Genomic DNA, 19,357 nt, shown 5'->3' on the forward strand with positions numbered 1-19,357 from the left:
GCGCGTTCGCGATAACTCGGGTGTAATTCAACAATAAACCATATCGAACAATCGTGACTCGATCTCGGTGGGTTCTCGCCAAACGCGCGGTGGAAATGTGAGTGCGATAATGCGAATATTAATTCATACGCGGGGACGAAAACAGGGGGGGTGAGGTTACTCTCGCCTTTGAGATATTCTCGAACACGAACTCTCGTGGTTATCGTGAATTATCTGCACGCGGAAACTCGACTCTTCGCACGTTCAGCCGACGACAGTACGACACCGAAATAGATATCCAAGTCGAAGAATTGATAACAGGGATAAGACTCGTATCTGGAGATTACAACTTTGTTCGCGAGACTTGGATGTGGCGTCTTAAAAAATTAGTTTTTCGTTCTCGAGAGGGAGAGAGAGAGAGAGAGAGAGAGAGACGGCAATTTTCTTTCAGCAATATGGACGTTTTCACTTTAAAATACAAATCAGGTCTTATATTTAAGAATATTCTTTGGGATAAGAATATTCTCTTTTCCGTGTATAATAAATTTCAATTGTATTATATAGACAGCTAATTCCTTTCTTCGGCATATATACACATATATTCCATATTGAAAATTTAAATATTTATTTAAAAACCAAAATGACGGGCATTGGTATTTATACGAAGCTGAGCTATTCTGAAATTACTTTTAAAGCGGGATATTGTTAAAGAGAAGAGTACTTAGAAATGATATCAAGAAGAAAACTCTGTGATGCCGTCCGATAAAAATTTGCGTAATAAATCAGAGGTTACCGTTAAAAGGAAGTACAGTTGTCGATGCCTTAAGAGGATTGAAACGCATCGCGTATCCCGAATACCAATGACGTGTCCCAAGAAAATACTTCACCTCGAAAAGTGGCGGCGGTCAGTTACGTGACTAATATCGTAATATATTCCGCGAAATATTTGACAGGAATAGCGCGAGCAGCCACGCGACGCGTCACGACGTTTGAATCCGAGATTTCTCCCGCCCAAGCGAAATAAGAACCCTGAACCAAGAAACCTATAGACGCGCGCTCGTAGTGGGTTTCTCAGTAACGCCGAGAAGCTGAAGTCGGTTAATCGAATTAAAGCGAAACCGAGATCGAAACTAATAGGCCGAGAAGGCTTTCGCAGCTTTCCCGAAAGGTCCACCACGACATACTCGCGATTCGACGCGCACGAAGACTCGACGTTTCATACATCCACCGAAAGAAAGAGGATCATCCGTGCATTGTTTAACGACGAAACTGATAGCGGGCGCGGGATCGCCACCTTTCGCCGAGCGGGAGTTAGCTCGAACGGGGCATCGGGGCCCCTCCGGTCAGATTAGGCCCCGTCGGGCCCCTCGTCGAAGCGCCGGTTCGGGTCCGCCTTGCCTCGTGCATGCGCGTCATGGTCTCTCGCGTCGGCCCCAGCTTCGCGGTACCCAGCTGGACGGCCATTCGTCGGGCCCGTCGTTAGCCGCCGAGGAAGCCGTCTTGGCGTGCCGCAGCCGTGTCATCGTGGAACACGACGGTGCCGCGCGGGACTACTCTCTCTCTCTCTCTCTGATGTAACCCCCTTCTCCCTGCAGCCGCGAAACCGCATCGCGGCCGCCTTGTATCGCCGCGATTACGCACACACTCGAGCGTCGCCGTCGTGCGGTCCCAACGTTCGCGATCCCGTAGATCGCCCGCGATCGCCTGCGATGCGTCCTCGCGCGCGCGTCGCGTCGCCGATCGAGGCCGAGCCCCGATTTCGAGAGTGCGTTTCTTTTGTGCGCGACGGTGCTCCTCTTCACGGGGTGAAGGACGCGAGAACCAGTGATACCTGCCTGCCTCCCGGAGAGGCCCTCTGGATCGGCGATGAGCGGGATGGATGGATCTCAACCGGGCGATCACACCCACAGCTAATTGCGGGGGTAACGTCGAGGGAATTTTCCCAGTGAAAAACTGTTGTTCTTCCGCGGAGACGAGGATCGCGCTGCGATACACGCGCCTCGTCGGATCGTAATTCACTTCGGAGTATCGTGCTTCTCTCTCCCTCTTTCTCTCTACGAGGTCCGAGGCACGCGCGTAAAGTCGAATCAAATACAACTCGGACGGACAGCATTATTATGCGGTTTTAACGATCCATCAGGCGGAGAGCATCGTAAAGTAAAAAATAGCGCAGCCTTTATTACGGATCTCGTAACTCACTCGGATGCTCGATCGGAGACTGAGGCGCGCGATCAGGTGATAGAGAAACCGGAAAGAAACGGGCGGAATCCGGGGGAGAGGAAGTGAGATATCTGGATTTGTAGAACGGCCGCGTCGCCGATGTGTGCCAGTGCGCGCGCGCTCCTCCGGCGAGATCGGCCCGTCGCTCGCTGATCGGCATCGAAATCGCCGATTTTCCCGAGGGGAGGGGAGTGCGACGAAAACGACTCTCCGAGTGCTCCGGCCGGTGTGATACGACGGATTTCGGATCATGGATCTCCGCTCGCTGTCGCCCAGCGAGCGTACTTTCTCAGGTGGAATCGCGCGGAGGGCATCGGCGAAAGTATTTTCGATCGTTTGCAGAAGTAAGTCCGCGCGCTTATCTCCCATTGGCGGCGTGTGGAATTTTATACCGTGACGTGCGAAAACGATTCGAAAACGGCTATCCTAACTTCGCAGATGTTTGACATTTTATTTTCGCATTAAGTCGTCTGTTTAGCTCCTTTGATGCTGGGAAGTTATTCCCGTCTTCTCCGCTTGAAGACTCAATGTATAAAACCGGTGTTCATAGTCGAATTTTATGTTTGAGACCGTCTTAAGTTTATCTTCAGATGCTCCACAGCTCGTTTCATTCGCTACGAAGCATCTGAAGATAATTATGACTGTGAATACCGGCCTAAGATTTCGATTCGGGTGGAAAATGCGGAATTGGGAGTTTAAAAGTGAACGAATCTTTCCAAGTCGAAGTTTCAGGCCTACGTTAAGTCTTCAAATAACTTAGGTAGTGTCAAAGGAGTGTACCCTTTAATCCCACGCAGGGAATTTAGTCCTCCACAGCTTTAATTCTACATTAAATCTTTAAATGGGGAAAACTTCCTCATCGCTAGCACAATAGATCTTTGAACATTTCGACTCGGAAGATAACGGGACCCATTCGACGATCTCGCGACGCTAGCCTAGATTTGTACGAAACTTGAGATTCTACGATTGGTAAAAGTGGCAAAAATGGCAGCTGCCTCGCGTAAAAATGAGCACCGGCGCGAGTCCCTTGCACTTGCTGCGCAACGCGCGCGCTTTCTTGGCCCTGAAGTCAAGCGCAACGCGCGGCGCGACGTTCGCCAGCGCGTCCTTGATTTTCGCTCGATTAGTATCCGCGCGATCGCCGTTATTGAAGGAGGAAAAAGTATCGTTCCGGTTGGCCGTTTCGGTTCAACGGCCCGCGCTTGAAACGGCCTGTGCGGCAGCACGCGCGAGCGAGCGCACAATACCGATTCTTTGAGCGTTGCGAGGAGCGCGCGGCTTCCGGGATTGCCTGGGATTACCGGTGAACTTTCACCGATCCACAAAAAAGCCGAACAACGCCGCGGGACGAGCGAGCGTTATGTTCATAAATGCCGGGCCGAGACGCTCGCCATTGTGTTTATATCCGCGATCGACACGTGATTACAAAGAGAAGTATCATATTTTACGATTTAATTGCGCCGAAGATCGTCGCTTTCCTATTCACCGCTCGCCGTTATTTCCGTTATCATTTTGACGGGCTGGTATGCGGCCCGTCGAATAGATCGAAATTAGTTCTCTCGCGTCGAGTTTGTTTTCCCAAATTAACTCTCAAAGTGTATAATGTCATTCGGCTGAACATTCCATGCGAACGGGAGAACAAATAAGAAGGAATTCCAACGGTTTTAGCCGTAGCGAGCTGGTTAACTCGCAGTTGATTATACAAATGGTACGGGCCTTATTTTTCTCACCGAGCTTATTGTATCTGCGATTACGTAAGCGTCTAAGGAATTTCGCTCGACAAGCGCGGCAATCAGGTTCATCACCTGATACCCCGCACCTGTATTAAAACAGCTGCGAAAATGTCAGATTTTCCCCGTTGCAGTTTTCTCGCGACGTCGAATCTATGCGTGCCGCTCTTTGTTCTAATAATCTCTGAGGGAGGAGGGGGGGGGGGGACGATCAATCGATGGATGATGAAACATGTAGAGTTTAATACGACGCCGAAGTTTGGCCGATGAAGCATAGACCCGGCGTAAAAGCGCCTCGTGCCATGGAATATACCACGTATAATTACTTTATATCGAAAGCTATAACCGCCTCGCTGTAAACACGGCGAGATAAAACCGAAGACGAAACTTAGATTAGATCTCTCGCGGCGATCTCTACCACCCAAGAAATACACACAGCGGGACGATGCGAAGAGTAAAGGTCCTCGATTTCGCTCGGCTGATTAACACACGTCATCTCTCTCTCTCTCTCTCTCTCTCACACACACACAGATCTTACTGGCCGATGAGAGACTGTTAATTCCTTTTGCGGCGCGCCCCGCGAATTCCAACAGGCGGCTGAAGAAAATCAATGGCATCCGTTTCGTCCGCGGACACGAAGAGGGATGTTCGCGGCCACTGGCTCTCCAAAGGCACGACGTATAAATACCACCTCGTGCGAGTCCTCTCCTCTTCCCCCCGTTATCTCCTCCTGCTCCTTCCCTCCTTGGCCTGCGGTGTCTATTTAGATAATCTTCCGCTTGGCGGGAGCGGCACTCGGTACGGCAAGGGAGCCTCTTCTTCGCGGTGGCTTTCACCAAGGTGGCATCGCGTTCCTCGTTTGTGCATCAGCGAGATCTTCTCTTGTTGCCGGTGAGAAACTTTTTGGCATACGCCACGCCCGTGCGCCGGATCACGGCGGAACACCCCGACGGAGAAGATCCCGAAAGTGCGCTCGAAGTGAAATCCCGGCAACGGGACGCTCTCGACTGTGGCGGTGGTCGAGGAGAAATTCAATCTTCGGCGTCATCGCGGGAAGACGATGAGAGGACTATCTCGAATCTAACGGAGTCTGGACAGCAATTCGCGGGATCTAAATGTGCAGGAAGATTCGCGACAAAGGCAGAGTTCACGAGTCGGCGCAGTAGGTACGAAAAGTTGTCGCGAGGCGAACAACGTGGTGAACAGTGTTGCGGCGCGCGTGGGCGAGAGGTGATTAGACTCTCGAGCGGAAGATGCCGCGGTCGGTAGTGTCGGTGGTGGACGACGGTGATGACGAGATCCGCTGAGGCGTTTCTTCTTACGGAGGGTATGTACCCGATCATCGCCTGGACCGTTTGTTTGTCGCGCGGAGTTGTCGATAAGGATGTTTGGATACACCGTGGCGAGATAAACGGCCCGTGGACCGCAATTCGCGACCTTCCTCCGGGTTCGTTGAAACCCGCGCGCACAATGGAGCGGCACGTGTGTCGCGGCTTTCCGCTGCGATCGTGTCGATTTCCACGTTAAGTCGTTCGCTATCTGAATCGAAACGGAGTAATTCCCGGTTCATAACAGCGAAGGGGCGCAATAGAAGACATTTCAACACTCTACGACTAGGGATCCAAATTTCGACTCGGATATTCGATCTTTTTCCTATTGTGCTTCTTTAATGCTAAAAATGACAAGTTATTTCCGCTTTCTCCATGTGAAAGCTTAATATAGAATTTAAAATCCCCCTCCCAGAAGGTCTAAATTCCCTTTGCAGCATCAAAGGAGAGCCATTAATGCCCCTTTGATGTCACGAATGGGTAATTATTTTTTCCATTTGAAACTGAGAGAACTGAGTAGACTTGATGTAATATCGGTCGTAGCAAGCGAGGCGCACATATTTGCCGAAAGCGGACGAAACCGGGCGGGTCGATATTTGATTATAATTAGCTGCGTTGGAACACTTTTCCCACCCTCCTCTGCGCCATCCGTCGACAGAAAAGATTCCGAAGATAATCGTAGACGAATTCTGGGCTTCTCGCCGCGCGAGAAGACGCGTCGATCAGTCATCGTTGCTCCGGCACGCGTCTCCGATATCATTCCGAGCGGAAAGGAGCGAAGTGCGCACATCGTGCTGACGTCCCATTCGAAATTGTTAAACAAACACTCGTCGAATTGGAAGCCGATTTCCAATTGCGAAACCAGCACGGACGGTCTTGTTTACACGATAATGAAGCCGTCGTTATCAACTTCGATGACGATGGTTTCTGCTCACATTAGCCGATGACGACTATTCGTTCGTTTCGAAACGGGCTCTTCCACCACCTTCCTATCCGCGATATGTATTCCGCGTATGTAAATCACTTTCGTAAGCACTAAATCAGTGGACAAAAAGGGGAGATTTTGCGGTAGATACATCTCAAAATAGTCACTGCCGATATTCCATGTACGGCACAACTCACCGTCCGAACTCCGGAAAATGACTGTTCTTAAATGATGATTTTATTCGAACACGGCGTCTTGTCCGTTACACGGTAAAAAAAATTTGTGTTAAATTCATTTCACGAAATATTTCAAACGCTCCGCTCAAATTTCGGTGTTAATTTAACACGAATATATTGACAAGTAAATACAAATATTATATCAAAATTAACACGTTAATCGACAGCGGAGTGCAAAATGTGTTATTTTAACATTTGCACATGTTGAGCATCGACACAACACAGAAAGCTGAGATGGCAATGAACAATGAAATATAAAATCAACCCGCGGATATGTCGGAAATTTACCAGCAAGAACTTCAACAAGGACCGATTTTAACGCAAGTACAAAACGTTTTTCTCGCTGCTTTTCAGCGAAGCTGGCGCGGCCGGTTCGCGAAAAATGTCCCGAGACGAGTCATCGGGCAGAGAGCGGCGCGCGCGGAGATATAAATATCGACCACTCCAATTTTCTTAAGGAGTAACACACACAGTTACTCATCGTGGCGAAAATATCGCGTCTCGCGTCTCGCGCGGTTAATAGCGATTAATTAACGACGCGATCCCCCGTGGCACGGGGGTGGAAAATAAGTCTCGCGCGGGGCTTTTCAATCGCGTCGGCGCGCAGCACACCACGGGAAAAGGATTACAGGAGTCTGTGTCCTCCGGCCGGCCAGTTTCATGCGACGATTTATAACGGACGATTTGCAGTGACTTATGGGACGACTCTCGATCAATATGCAAATGAGGGGACCGCGCGCGGCCGTTTAGACTTAGATCGCGAATTAATTTATTTGCGAGCGACGGACTCGTCGAGAAGGCGATTAGATCAAATCGTTTAATTAAGCAAAAGACCGGAAATATATCAAGGGCTAATTAACGATCCGTTGCGCCTTGAGACTTCAAGACAGCCCCTTAGTTTCGATTTCATAATCGCGGCTTATTTTTGCCTCTTCATCTGCATTCCTGTCTAATTAAACGGTAATTAGGGTGCGATATCGTCTCACACTTACGGATATACTCATAGATTTACAATTACAGAGAGACGTGTGTTTTGTTTTATGTTTACGTTTTTATAACGAAATGCCGCTGAAAGCTATTCGATGACGTATCTCGTTTGAAACTGTTTCTCTTTCGCGTTGACACGAGAGACGCCTCGGGCGAGCAGATGTTCGCGACAATTAAAAGTGATTGACGCGAATCTGTCGGACGCGCGAATCGCGCAGATTAACCCGGGGCGAAGTCGAGCAAAGAACGGAGTCGGCAGTCACGGCGCTTCTGTGTAAAAGGTTAACACGCGTCTTTCTATATTTAGAAACGATCCCCGAGAGAAAAAATTCCGAAACCCCTCCCCCCACCCCGGTGAGGAGCTGGTAGATTCCCTTTGCGTTCCACGGGATAAAGGAAGTATTACGTTGGCGGATCGTTCGGCATACAGACAGTTAACAATCGTAAGACTATTAGCCCGCCTCCGGCGCGTAAGCCCTTTGGTACTCTAATAGGCATTAGCATGGAAACCTATTTACGCGCCGGTTCACAATAGAAACTTACGACAAACAGACAATTTATGTACAAATAACTGCGCGCATCCGCGCACGGAGTTGTTCCGATCTGAAATCTTTAACCTGCCGTCGGTTTCACGGAGACTCAGTCAGATATTTTCTGGTTACAATGAACGATGACCTTCAGTCATCATTCCATACGATATCAAAGCCCCGGTAGTCTTTGAATCATAGATAATTAAATATTGTGCAATTTAACGTGCGTCGAAAGAACGGGATGAAGATAACTTTGAAGGGATCCGCGACTCCGCGATGTTCCCGGTAATCGTGTTTGTAATTTTATCGCAGCTTCTTTTCGAAAGAAAGAGTTCTTGCAGTCTATGTGGGCGTTTCGTCAGTTTCGAAATGCTGTAGCAGCGATGCCACGAGCGTGGGTTAATTAAATTTCGAATGCGATTCCGGGCCGTGGAGTTATAAGAGTTCTCTTGGAAGAGAGAAGATGAATATGTATCTTCCAGTAGTAATCTGCAAAGAGAATGGTTCTTTTCACTAAGTATTATACGTAGAAACGTATCAAAGTGGAGGCGTCGTAAAAATTGTCGAGGAAATATCAGGCGGTAAAAAAGATATTTGCGACGTTGCAAACGAATTATCAACATCACACAAATTCATTTCCAATATTTTTCAGTTACTTCGAAACTTTTCATCCGATACACGTTAAGGTGATTAATCCATTTTCTTGGGAATCTTTTTAAATTTTACCCACGTATTAATGGAAATACTCTCAATGCATCTATAAAATTAGAAAACAATTGACCTTTTGGAAGCTGACGATTCGCTGATATTTCCATTTGACTATTTTGTTTTGAAAATGTAGCCATAAGAAATCTATAGTAATACCCGCGATATACATGTATATATAAAGATATTTAAATATTTATATACCACTTTCTAGCACGTGTACATCTTTATTAGCTATAAATAACATATAAATAAAGCATTAATAAGAAACATAAATATAAGTAATATCTCCGTGTTTATAATATTGTGTATATAATTTCGCGCGTGCTCAGAATTAACATTCGTTACTTAGATAATTGAATGAAGTTATAGGAAAGTATATTTTTTCTCAGTAAATAATAAACTTATACGGGGGTCGCTTGCAATCGCCACTGAGAATCTGTCGCTCTACGGGCGAACTACTTTAATTAGCTACTTCTACATGTTGAGAAACTCAGTTTAGAGCTTTAACCATTTATAAGATGAAAGTATCGGAATCCGAGACGGTACTTGTAAATAATATGAGATTTTACTCACAGACATTTGTCAGCGTTCTAGCCAGCACTGCAAGCCCGGCGCGGTGAAAACCGTCGAAATGCACACGGGAATGCACTTTTGACGCTGGTACTTATCGTTTCGCAAATAAACCTGCTCGCGCTCCGCTGCGCGCCGCGATGACAAAGCATCGCGAATGTTTATCGGTTATTTGCACCGGGACGAGTTGCCCCCTCTTGTGCAAACAACGCCCCGTGAAACGGAATGCGGCTGCTTCTCTCCTTATGCGACGCATTTCCTTTTTCGGGACCGGAGTCGAGCCGCCATCGCTCGACGGTAATGTCGGAAATTTCGTGCGAAAACGAGACAGATGTGTGCTCTTCGTCGTGAAGGAGAAAAAGAATCTTAGCGGATGTGTACACGCGGCGAGCAGCAGCGCACACGTTTTATCGCGCGCGCGTATCACGGTGGTTTTTTTTTAGTATATTTCGCATTAACGTAAATGAAGATGGAGGGGAAAAAGTGAGTGGCGCAAATCATCGCGAATGAAAGTTGTCGGATGCGGCGTCGACGAGTCCGCTGTTCGAATTGCCGGGCGAATTGAAAGCGATTCAATTGGAGGGTCGGATAGATCGCGACGCGCGCGTTTATAATAGAAGCGCGGTCCAGCTGGTGCTTGCGAGAGGCCGCGTTTTCGTCTCGGTTTTCTTACGTGTGCCGGCTCACTCGCGATCCTCCTTTTCTCCGCGATCTTGATCTCACTTGCCGGGGCAAGAACCCCTTCGATCAAATAGGAACGCGCGAAGATGCATTGCTTGCGCGTGTTGCAGTGACTTTGTTTTTCTCACCTTCGTGCTGTTCCGCCCGCTTCTCGCTCACTTCGTCTAACTAGATCGCTGTGCACGTAACATTTCGAGTATACGTTAACCGTTCGAGTCGAGGGGAATTCAAAATATGCATATTTTCTTTAATTTAATCAAATATAAAACATCCTTCCTATTATAATTCTATTATAATTTATATGATTATAATAATCTTATCCTACAATTTTATTATACTTTCCTTATCTTTTATATTATATAGTTTTTTGCACATATAAATGTTGCCAAAGCGTATTACGGTATAAAAACATTTTGTATTTGTGTCAAAATCGGCCTTTCTTAAAATTCTTGTTCGAGTCGAGGGGAATTTTTCATATACCCGTGTGTTAATTAACATATTGTGTTTGTGTTACCTCAATATTTTGTGTCGAGTCGATATTCAACATATGTAGTAAGTATTAAATTAATACATTTTATTTCAGTGTCGATTAATGTATTAATTTTGTGCTAATGTTCGACATATTTCTTTTATTTTTAAATATACTCATCTTGTGTTAAATTAACATTTTGGAACATATGTGTTTAACTTAAAGCAACATTTTTTTTCATCGTGTAAAAGATCCTTTACAAAACCGAAATCGAAAAATATACGAACGCAGATGAAAAGTTGAAGGCACACATCGTGCGAAAATTAATTGCATACGACGTGGCGAGTGCTGCAAATTGACTCACGATTTATTATGGGACGATAGATTCGTGAGTACATTGTGCTTGGAGAATATCGCGATATGAATAAACATTCTACGAGACGTTATTAGCTCGGCCTTGATGCAGTCTCAATTATTTAGTAACATGTTTATCGATTGGGCGCCTTATCGCCTCACGCAGAAGCAGGCGAATCGCATTCTATCTTGTCCGCCGACGAGAGCCAACGCTGCATATGTCGTGATAAGTTAATTGGATTTTCGAATTAACCGCGGTAAATCCTTCTAATTATTCAGTCATAACGATATCGTCCTTGAATTCGTCGTAACAGGCGAAGTAGAGAGAAAAAACGGATGATTTTTAAAGCAAGAGAATGTGAATCGAGAAATGTATGACCTTCGGATGTTATCTCTCACGTACGTTCTTATTCCGCGAAGCTTCCACAATCTTTATCAAATTGATAAGACGCAATAAAATCGGAAATTAGAAAGTTGGAGCAAATAGCAGCTTTCGGCGAAATCTTCGTTAAAGGAAAGCTGATTTTGAAATCGTTGCGAAACGCAGCTTCCACCGTCTTACAAAGCTCGATCGGCTCAAACTCGTCGCTCCCTGCATTTTTGTCAAAGAAGGAGAGAGTTAATTGGATAAGAAATGATAAAGATAAGCACGGGCGCCGGGAATAATCTTTCGCCCGTTAGCTTTGCATCGCCGGCAAGGCAAACAACATTCCTGTCGATTCGCGGGCGACGATTTCACTGACGAAAATACGTTTTCCGTCACATTAGAAAAATGCAAGCGACGCAACGCACAGGCGCCGAACGGCGTAACCGTCGCCGACAAACACATTTTTCACATCGCCCGAGGGAGAACGAAATTTTTCCTCTTCTTCCTCCCTCCCCGCGGCGGATTTCACCTTTTCGCCGCGACGGATCAACCGGCGTCTTGGCGCGGGTTCAACGACTCGCGACGTCGATCTGTCATCGATTACAGATGAGGTGACGCAATGAATACATATGAGGCTGTTTCGCGCATTTCACCTTACGGTAGCGACGTGCGCGAATAGGTAAAAGGTGCGCTTTCAATGGGCGACGTTGACACGTGACCCACTCACTCGAGAAACAGGATCAGAACGCTCATCGTTCACGGATAAAACGTCGCACGCGTGCGATTAACTTCCCGATTTTTTGTTATTTTAATTCCGCTGGGAAATGTTAAATATCTGCTGAATGCGAATTACTCTCCGATAATATCTTTCCGATGAACAATTTACGCGTTTCGTTTGATATTTTTGTCAATCTTCTCTTCTTTTTCCTCTTTGGGGGGGGGGGGGNTTTCAATAGAAATTTATGATAAGACATACGCGTTTCTTTGGCTCATAAAATTCCATGTTCCTTTCCACACGTTCCTTTCGACATAAAAACTACGCACTCGTCCTTTTGGAAAGATGTGATAAGTTAATATTAATATCTCCTCGATAATCGACATCGATGGGGATATTCGCAATATACTGCGCTGGTTGAGTTTTTCCGAATAATGCGTTTTCAGCCTCTCGGAACGAGAAAATTGCACTCTATAAATAGCGAAGTTAATCCGAGAAAGGATATGAAATTATACAACTCTATTTTTTTACTTCCAGTCTTTCAATACGTTCTATTTTCACAGAACTGATGCCTCACGCTATCATTCGTACATGCTTCGTGACATTTTCGTTAACTACAAATCTGCATGGAAAAAAATTCAGTTTGTGTAACTGAATTTCGATTGTGACAACCGAAATTCTCTGTTTCCTGGGGACCAGATGAAAACTTGGTTGTAGAAATAGAAAAGTGCCTATAGAATGCTTCCGCTGCTCGGACAATTGTGCTCGGTTATCTTAACCGAATTATATTGTTACTCGAGAAAAATATTATTTTTTTCCTGGTTGGACTTGAACCTTCTTGGTTCCGAGACCATCACCGCAGGACCACTAACACTGTTAACATATTGTATCCAACGGCAGCACATGTCTCTTCGCATTCTCGGTTTAGGTAACCGAATAGTTTAATGCATTTGGAGCGGGAAATTGCAGTTCCCCGAATCGAAAGCATTTGTTGATGTAAACAGCCCTTCGGCTAGAGAAAAAGGCTACATGTTACTGTAACTGAAACTCAATTAATTGAATATTTTCGATTGGCATAAACGAGTTAGTTTTTTTCCATGTGTCAGTTTGTGTTGCGCGAAATCTACTTTCAAAATGGCAGTTTTATTTATATGCCTAATCTCGAATTTTCGGCTTTTCTTCTTTTAATGAAATATATATTTTCTAAATCATCGTCGCTGCTGCTGCTATTACTTTCTAATAATTCACTTACAATAATACACTTTTATATTTTTCTATTTACCATCATATTTTGTAATTTGCCGCTTCATGATTTTCTGGTGCGACTACACGCACCGTTGAAAAGATCAGTGCGATATAGTTTGCCCTCGTTCGGTACGTTTCGTTTGTCCGAATATGAAATCTACGCTACACCAGAGCAGTTTTCATTCGTCGAGCACTGTACAAACTTGAACCGGGACAGAGAGCGGAACTCTGGGATACGTGGCACCGAAAAAACTCGAACTCAGTGCGCGCTAGTGCAAGCGACCGAATTCGCAATTACATTTTTCGTCGCACTTACACGATAAACGCCGTTATTTATTCAAACACAGCTCTCCAGTTAATCCCCTTAATGCCGCAGGCTGACTCGAAAAAAAGAGAGAAAATCGATTTTCAGACATGTAAATTTTAGTGTGAGCACGAACGTGGCGTAGCAGACAGCGCATTGGTCTGTTATACTAGAAGTCCCCGGGTTCGCCTCTCGGTAAAACCAAAATATTTTTATATGCTCCTCTCCGATGGACTGGCAATCCATCGAAAGAGAGAAGAGAGAGAGTATATCATCTCTGCCGCGAAAATTCCACTCAAATTGCCGTTCGGAATCGGCGTTAAACTGTGTAGATCCCATATATATATAATCTGCATGCGCACCACAAGTAAATATATGCGTGCGAAGATCGGAGAATGTCGAAGGACGTGTTATAAACTTCCGATGATATAGATAGAAATTTTAGAGTGTCACTGGACTCTTCAAAATCGCACATCTGACGCTTCATGAATTCGTAATGTTTCGAGAGATAGACGGTAACGCAAAAATAAAAAATGTGCTTTAATAATAAACAGGAATAAAATATGATCTACTTATTGCTTATATCCCTCCGTTTTCGAGCGAATCGCCCCCACGGAATGTGTACGCTCTCGATATTACGTGTTACAAAAATATCTTGTTATTAGGAAGATCAACCTAACGACGGCATAATAAGAGGCGATCCACCGTGAAAACTGCGTGCCCACTATCATCGCGTATTCATTCGATCGAATAGTAATTTCACGTCGTCGGTGTGGGAGGATGACGTGTAACGTACGTGACGTAGGTGGCCGCCCGTGATTTATTCAGCGTAATTGTAATTCTGTTTTAATTACGTCGCTTATTTACATGCACGCGATGGGAGCAACGGGAACAACCCGCGAAACTCACCGATCCGGAAAGTGTCGCGACAATTGCATGGTAATGTCAGTCGATCCGGTTCGAGGATTAAGATTTTCCGAGCGGGATAGTTCGGCGCGTGACGATATCGTCGTCGACTTATGGAAGAGCCAAAATCGATGTTAAAGAAAAATAATGTAACCATCACAATGAGAAAGAGACATTTTCGTCTTATGTGTGTCTCAAAGATTTTAAGGTAGTTTTGAAAAAAAAACAAGGGCGTATATAAGGCTCCTACGTTGCACCCCGGCATTAAGAAAATAAATCCCGGCGTTACGACAATTGATTGAATTCGTCGATCGAAATAGCTCGTGTGGGTATTTTTTAACGACTCGCAGACCCGAGGATCGGAAGACCCCCCTCGGCGAGCGTCGTGTTCTCTGTAACGGGCGAGAGAAAGAATTCTCTCATAGCCATTGATCTCAGGCGGGCGCAGTGCGGCGGTGGCCTCGCCGCTTCCGGTAGCGCGCGCGACTTTTAACGGTAGCGGCACGCGAAAATTCCGGCGAGTCTCATTCATCGGCCGGCGGCGCACGGTAAATAAATAAGTTCGCGGCCGACAGTTATTGGAGAATGCGCGAACGTCCGCAGTAATTCACGCGACGGCCCGCATTTCGCGTGCGTAAGTGCGTGATGCGTCGCATTCGCCTCGTAACTCAAGCGGGATCGTTAATATCTCCGTGGGATGAATCTAGCTCGTTAGTCCTCCGCGAGGCGTCCAAGGACAATTCTCGCGCTCCGGCTTATTTATGCGCGATTTAAATTTCAGGGTGAGGGAAGGATGAAGAATGCCCCGCGTCGGCGGAGGAGACGGGGGTAGCGGGCCCCAGAGGACGGGAGGCGCTGGTGGTTTCGGAGGATGGCTGGGGGGCGCTGCGAGGGCCATGACGGGCGGAGGTGTCGGCGGTGGATACGTCGTTCTGGGCGGCACCAGATACGGTCTTCGGATCTCTCAGGTATCGTACAGGTTCACATTTGTTTCGGCATTCAAAAAACAAAGTGGGAAAGTACATCATGTACAGGGTGTCAGTCGGTAAAAAAGCGTGACAAATTTATATCTCGGTGAAAAATTCGTTTCGTGCAAAAGTGTGGCTTCGAAGGGGGGGCAGAAATTTGTGACGCTTCTTAAGAGTGATCGACTGAATGGAAACTTCTCCTGCTGGAATCTTCCCGTTCGAGTTTTCAGGCAACGGGAAATTCAGTTACACCACAACGTAATTGTTTCTACCGTGTGAAAATCCGTGTAATTCCCCGCCTAGGGAATGGCACGACACACATAATGTCGATTGTACCGTCCTACGAGCGACTTACATACTCTTTTCCTACACCATCTCCGTTCTATTTTAATCTCCCACAGCCGTACCGGGCCTCTAATTTTAGATTTATGTCCGGGGGAAAATTAAATAAAATATTTGACTTCTGTCTTTCCCTCTCAGGAGGCGAGTATTACGCGACTCGCTGTAATATTCAATGTCGCGCCGCAATTAAATTCCTCCCGAGCCGTTCATTTCCTTTGAACCTCGGCCACTTCGGCGGCGACCTTCGATCGCGCCGCGACAGTGGCGATTCGCGACAACAAAATCAAGACGTCGAAGGACCTAAACTTAGAACCAATCGCGCAAATAGAATCCGCCAGTCACTGACTCGAGCCGATTTTGAACCGACTCCTGCTTCTTCTCGTCCCCGTTCCCGACTTTCCGCCTCTCTTCTCGCGGCTTGCCCGCGAAATAACAAGCGCCGTTGACGTCACATACCGACCGACGTGAATCTCGCGTGTGACAAGTGTTCTCCGCGCGCCTTTCTCTCTCTCGTCCTCCCTCATTGCCAAGCGCTACCGAAACTCGTATAAATCGTTGCTATTTGTCCCCGCGTGGATCGATGACGCCATTATTGATTCCGGTCTTCTGAAAATATTACCTTGGCCGTCGCGGTATAAAAAGGACCGGCCCGGATTTAGGCGCGACGAGGAAGATTTACGAAATACGATGCGCCCTCGTATGGGGTATTCTCGTCATACGTCATTTTGTTGCAAGTTTAAAAATACGAGATGCGTTCGAGACAGCACGTTCGAGGACGTTCGGGCGCCCCTAAGTTAAGGTACCGAGACACGCGGGAGAAATGGAAGGAAACGAAAAAGACGCATCACCGGAGACGGAGAAATAAAGCGAATATGAAGACGTGGCTTGTGAAATGCAAAGAAATAGTAAATAAGTAACGGAGATATATATATATATATACACAAGGGCGTCCCGAAGAAATTCCCCGAGAAGTGGCGTTATTCTGTTCGAAATAATAGCGACCGCTTCTCCTTGGCGAGCATTTAAAGTAGTTGATCCGTCAAACCATTTTCTTCGGGATCCTTTTCAATTTTGGCTGCATAGTAATGAAAATACTTTTTATACGTCTGTAAAGTTAAGGAATGATTGACCATTCGGAAGCTGAGATATTCGTAATTAAAAACGACACTTTTTCTACGTATTCCTTGAGAGATTAACGTTCTACTTTTAAGTTCTATTTTAAATTTCTTCTAAACCACATTTAGGATTTTAATAAAAAAAAAAACCTAGTATGATACTAAGGATCAATATGGAGACATTACATAAAAAATGTCAACATTCAACATTTATTACTCAGTTGAATAAAATTATAGGAAAATATTTGTCGTTTGAGTAAGTAACAAAGTTATGTAGGCTCCTCTAATATCGCTACTAAAGATCCAGCACTCTGCGAATCAACTACCTTAACTCGAGTCCCGCGACATAATATTTTTTCCAGTCCCAAATTGTATTTTCCTACAAACCCGCGTGCCATGAGTTTATTTCCAATGAATGAAACAGTCGATATTGATACGTAAGCACTCATTCTCGCGACAGATAACGTTCGAAAGGATGAATGTTGCCGGCGACGAGAGAAGGAAAAATCGCGGATCGTTGGTTTGGTTGCAGGAGAGCCTGCCGCCGGCGAACTCCAGGGAGGAGCCGCAGGAGTCGCGCCGGCGGAAGCGGAACTCGCGCGAGAGCGACTCCCGGGAGCGGCTGACGGAGAAACCGGCGGCGGAGAAGCCGCCGATCGACCTGGCGGCCAGTATCGCCGACTGCTGCTGCATCGGTCCGCGGTCGCGGCTTCCGCTTCCGCGGATCCCACCGCCGGTCTCTACGACGTCCGCATCGCCGCCGCCGCCGCCACCGCCGCCTTCCTCGTCGTCTGCGTCGTCTACGTCGTCGTCTACGTCGTCGCCGTGTCCTCCGATCACCGTCGGTGGTTATCCCTCCGTAGCAGATACCGTCAGCGTCGGAGCTGCCGGCGGCGGCTGCTGCTCGCCGCCTCTTCCTGCTTCTTCCACGGGCGTCGCGGAGACGACGTTCGCTAATAATAGTCGCGGCGCGGTGCAAACGTCGGTGGGGAACATCGGCAGTACCAGCCAGCAGTATCACCACCACCACCATTACCACCAACAGCAGCAGCAGCACCACCACCACCAGCATTATCCACAAACAGCGGCGGCGGCAACGTCGTCGTATTCGCCGCCGACGACGACGTCGTCCTCATCTTCGACGTCGCTCGGCTACTCGTCCGGCGTTCCGACGGCGACGCAGACCGTCTCCGTGCCGCGGCAGCTCGCGCAGTGGACGAAGCATCAGACGCTTAAGTTGCAGGTACTTAGTACACAGTCGTTCCTCGGTGTTGCTCGTTAGCTTGCTCGGTTCTCGTTGTTTCGCGAGTGGATCGTTGCTTCGCGATGGGCACTCGAGCGCGCTCTCCTCCACGGCCCGCCACGGAGTTTAGCGCGTAGACCTGCTGAGAGGTGGTTACGAGGGATACAAAGTGGAGTGGCTTAGGTCCGGAAGACTCTGTGTCAGCAGCCCCGAGGTAGGTCTCAAGGTCATCGTGAGAAAGTTGACCGCGCTTCGACGAGTACCGCCGATGACCGAGGGTTTTCGCTCGAGAGAAACTTCCCGTCGATCGTTCTGACGTGTAAAAACGCTTTTAAAGGATTATATCCATTTTTAGAACCCTCCAATTTGAAGATTCCTTCAGTCACAACTGTGATATGTCGGTTGAAGGAACTTGACGCATCAATTTTTCACACATCATACCGAGTCATGTACCGGAGATCTTTCCGACATTTCAGACGTCTGTTGGAGTAACACGATTTTCTCTACACCTTCGGCAATTAAGCCGCTCTCTTTACCATCGGCGAGTGTTTTCTTTCTTTATTTTTACGAGACTATTAAAACGCGTCCACCTCGCCTCGAAGCACTCGCGGTCTCACGATGCCTTCGCGCCAGCAAAATTCGTCAGCTCGCGGAGGAGCGTGCCAGAATTTACGCTTTAATCTTCTCGCTCGCTCGCTCCCTCGGCGCGGTTTCTTCATTTATACTTTTTAAAATTGTGCACTCTCTCTCTCTCCGCTCGATTTTTGGATCGCGCCCTAGCGGCGCAGAGCACGCTCCGAGGGGGATAAGATAGAGGAGACGACGACGACGATGACGAAAATAGAATATCGCTTCTTCTTCGGCTAGACACCTATGATGCCCTAAGCCCGCTCGCTTCGTCCTCGCGATCGCGTCGCGTTATTACCGCGACGCGTTACACAAGCTGGACGCACGCTTTCGTCAGCGGCGCATTCGTTCGCGAAACACGCGGCACCTTCCCGTCACGCTACGAAATTACGTGACAGCTTCGAGTGGTTGGAAGAAAAGTACCCTTTAACCGTGTCGTTAACACGCTACAGCGCTTATTTCACATTTTCGACGGTACCCACTTTTTCCAACGTGAAGCTCTGTTGTTCGACTCCTCCATCCATTGTTCTTCTTATATAATGATAGATCTGAAAAAAAGGTATATTCGATATACAGGTGACCCACTTGTATATCCGCATTACTTATCAGCGACAGATTCCGTGGCCGATTTCGAGGCGAATTTTCCTTGGCAAAATCGTCGAGGCATCGATAATTTGGAAATTACAACTGTAAGAAGCAGGATGGTTTTTTATGAATTATATTTCAAGGAATCAAATGAACGTCCAAACTACATTCTTCAGCTTGTGATTTCAAGTTGCGAGCTTGATAACATTTTAATTTGACACTT

The 19,357-nt window shown here is 46.9% G+C and overlaps 1 protein-coding gene across 11 annotated transcripts in view; it reads left to right on the forward strand.

The window, feature by feature from the left end:
• Positions 1-19,357, forward strand: part of LOC106751862 (rho guanine nucleotide exchange factor 17) — a 74,098-nt gene that overhangs the window by 2,742 nt on the left and 51,999 nt on the right. For 6 of the 11 annotated variants that reach the window (XM_014633073.1, XM_014633080.1, XM_014633069.1 and 3 more), the window contains exons 1-3: positions 1,676-2,543; positions 15,036-15,222; positions 17,212-17,922. In XM_014633073.1, coding sequence (XP_014488559.1) covers positions 15,055-15,222; positions 17,212-17,922 — 879 coding nt within the window. In that variant the 5' untranslated portion in view covers positions 1,676-2,543; positions 15,036-15,054. Of the gene's footprint in view, positions 1-1,674; positions 2,544-4,662; positions 5,257-15,035; positions 15,223-17,211; positions 17,923-19,357 lie in introns of those variants that run through there. The other 5 variants (XM_014633075.1, XM_014633074.1, XM_014633072.1 and 2 more) reach the window with 3 other exon arrangements.

Source organism: Dinoponera quadriceps, unplaced genomic scaffold, assembly GCF_001313825.1.
Source record: "Dinoponera quadriceps isolate SergipeBrazil2010 unplaced genomic scaffold, ASM131382v1 scaffold316, whole genome shotgun sequence".
Classification (NCBI taxonomy): Eukaryota; Metazoa; Arthropoda; class Insecta; order Hymenoptera; family Formicidae; genus Dinoponera; species Dinoponera quadriceps.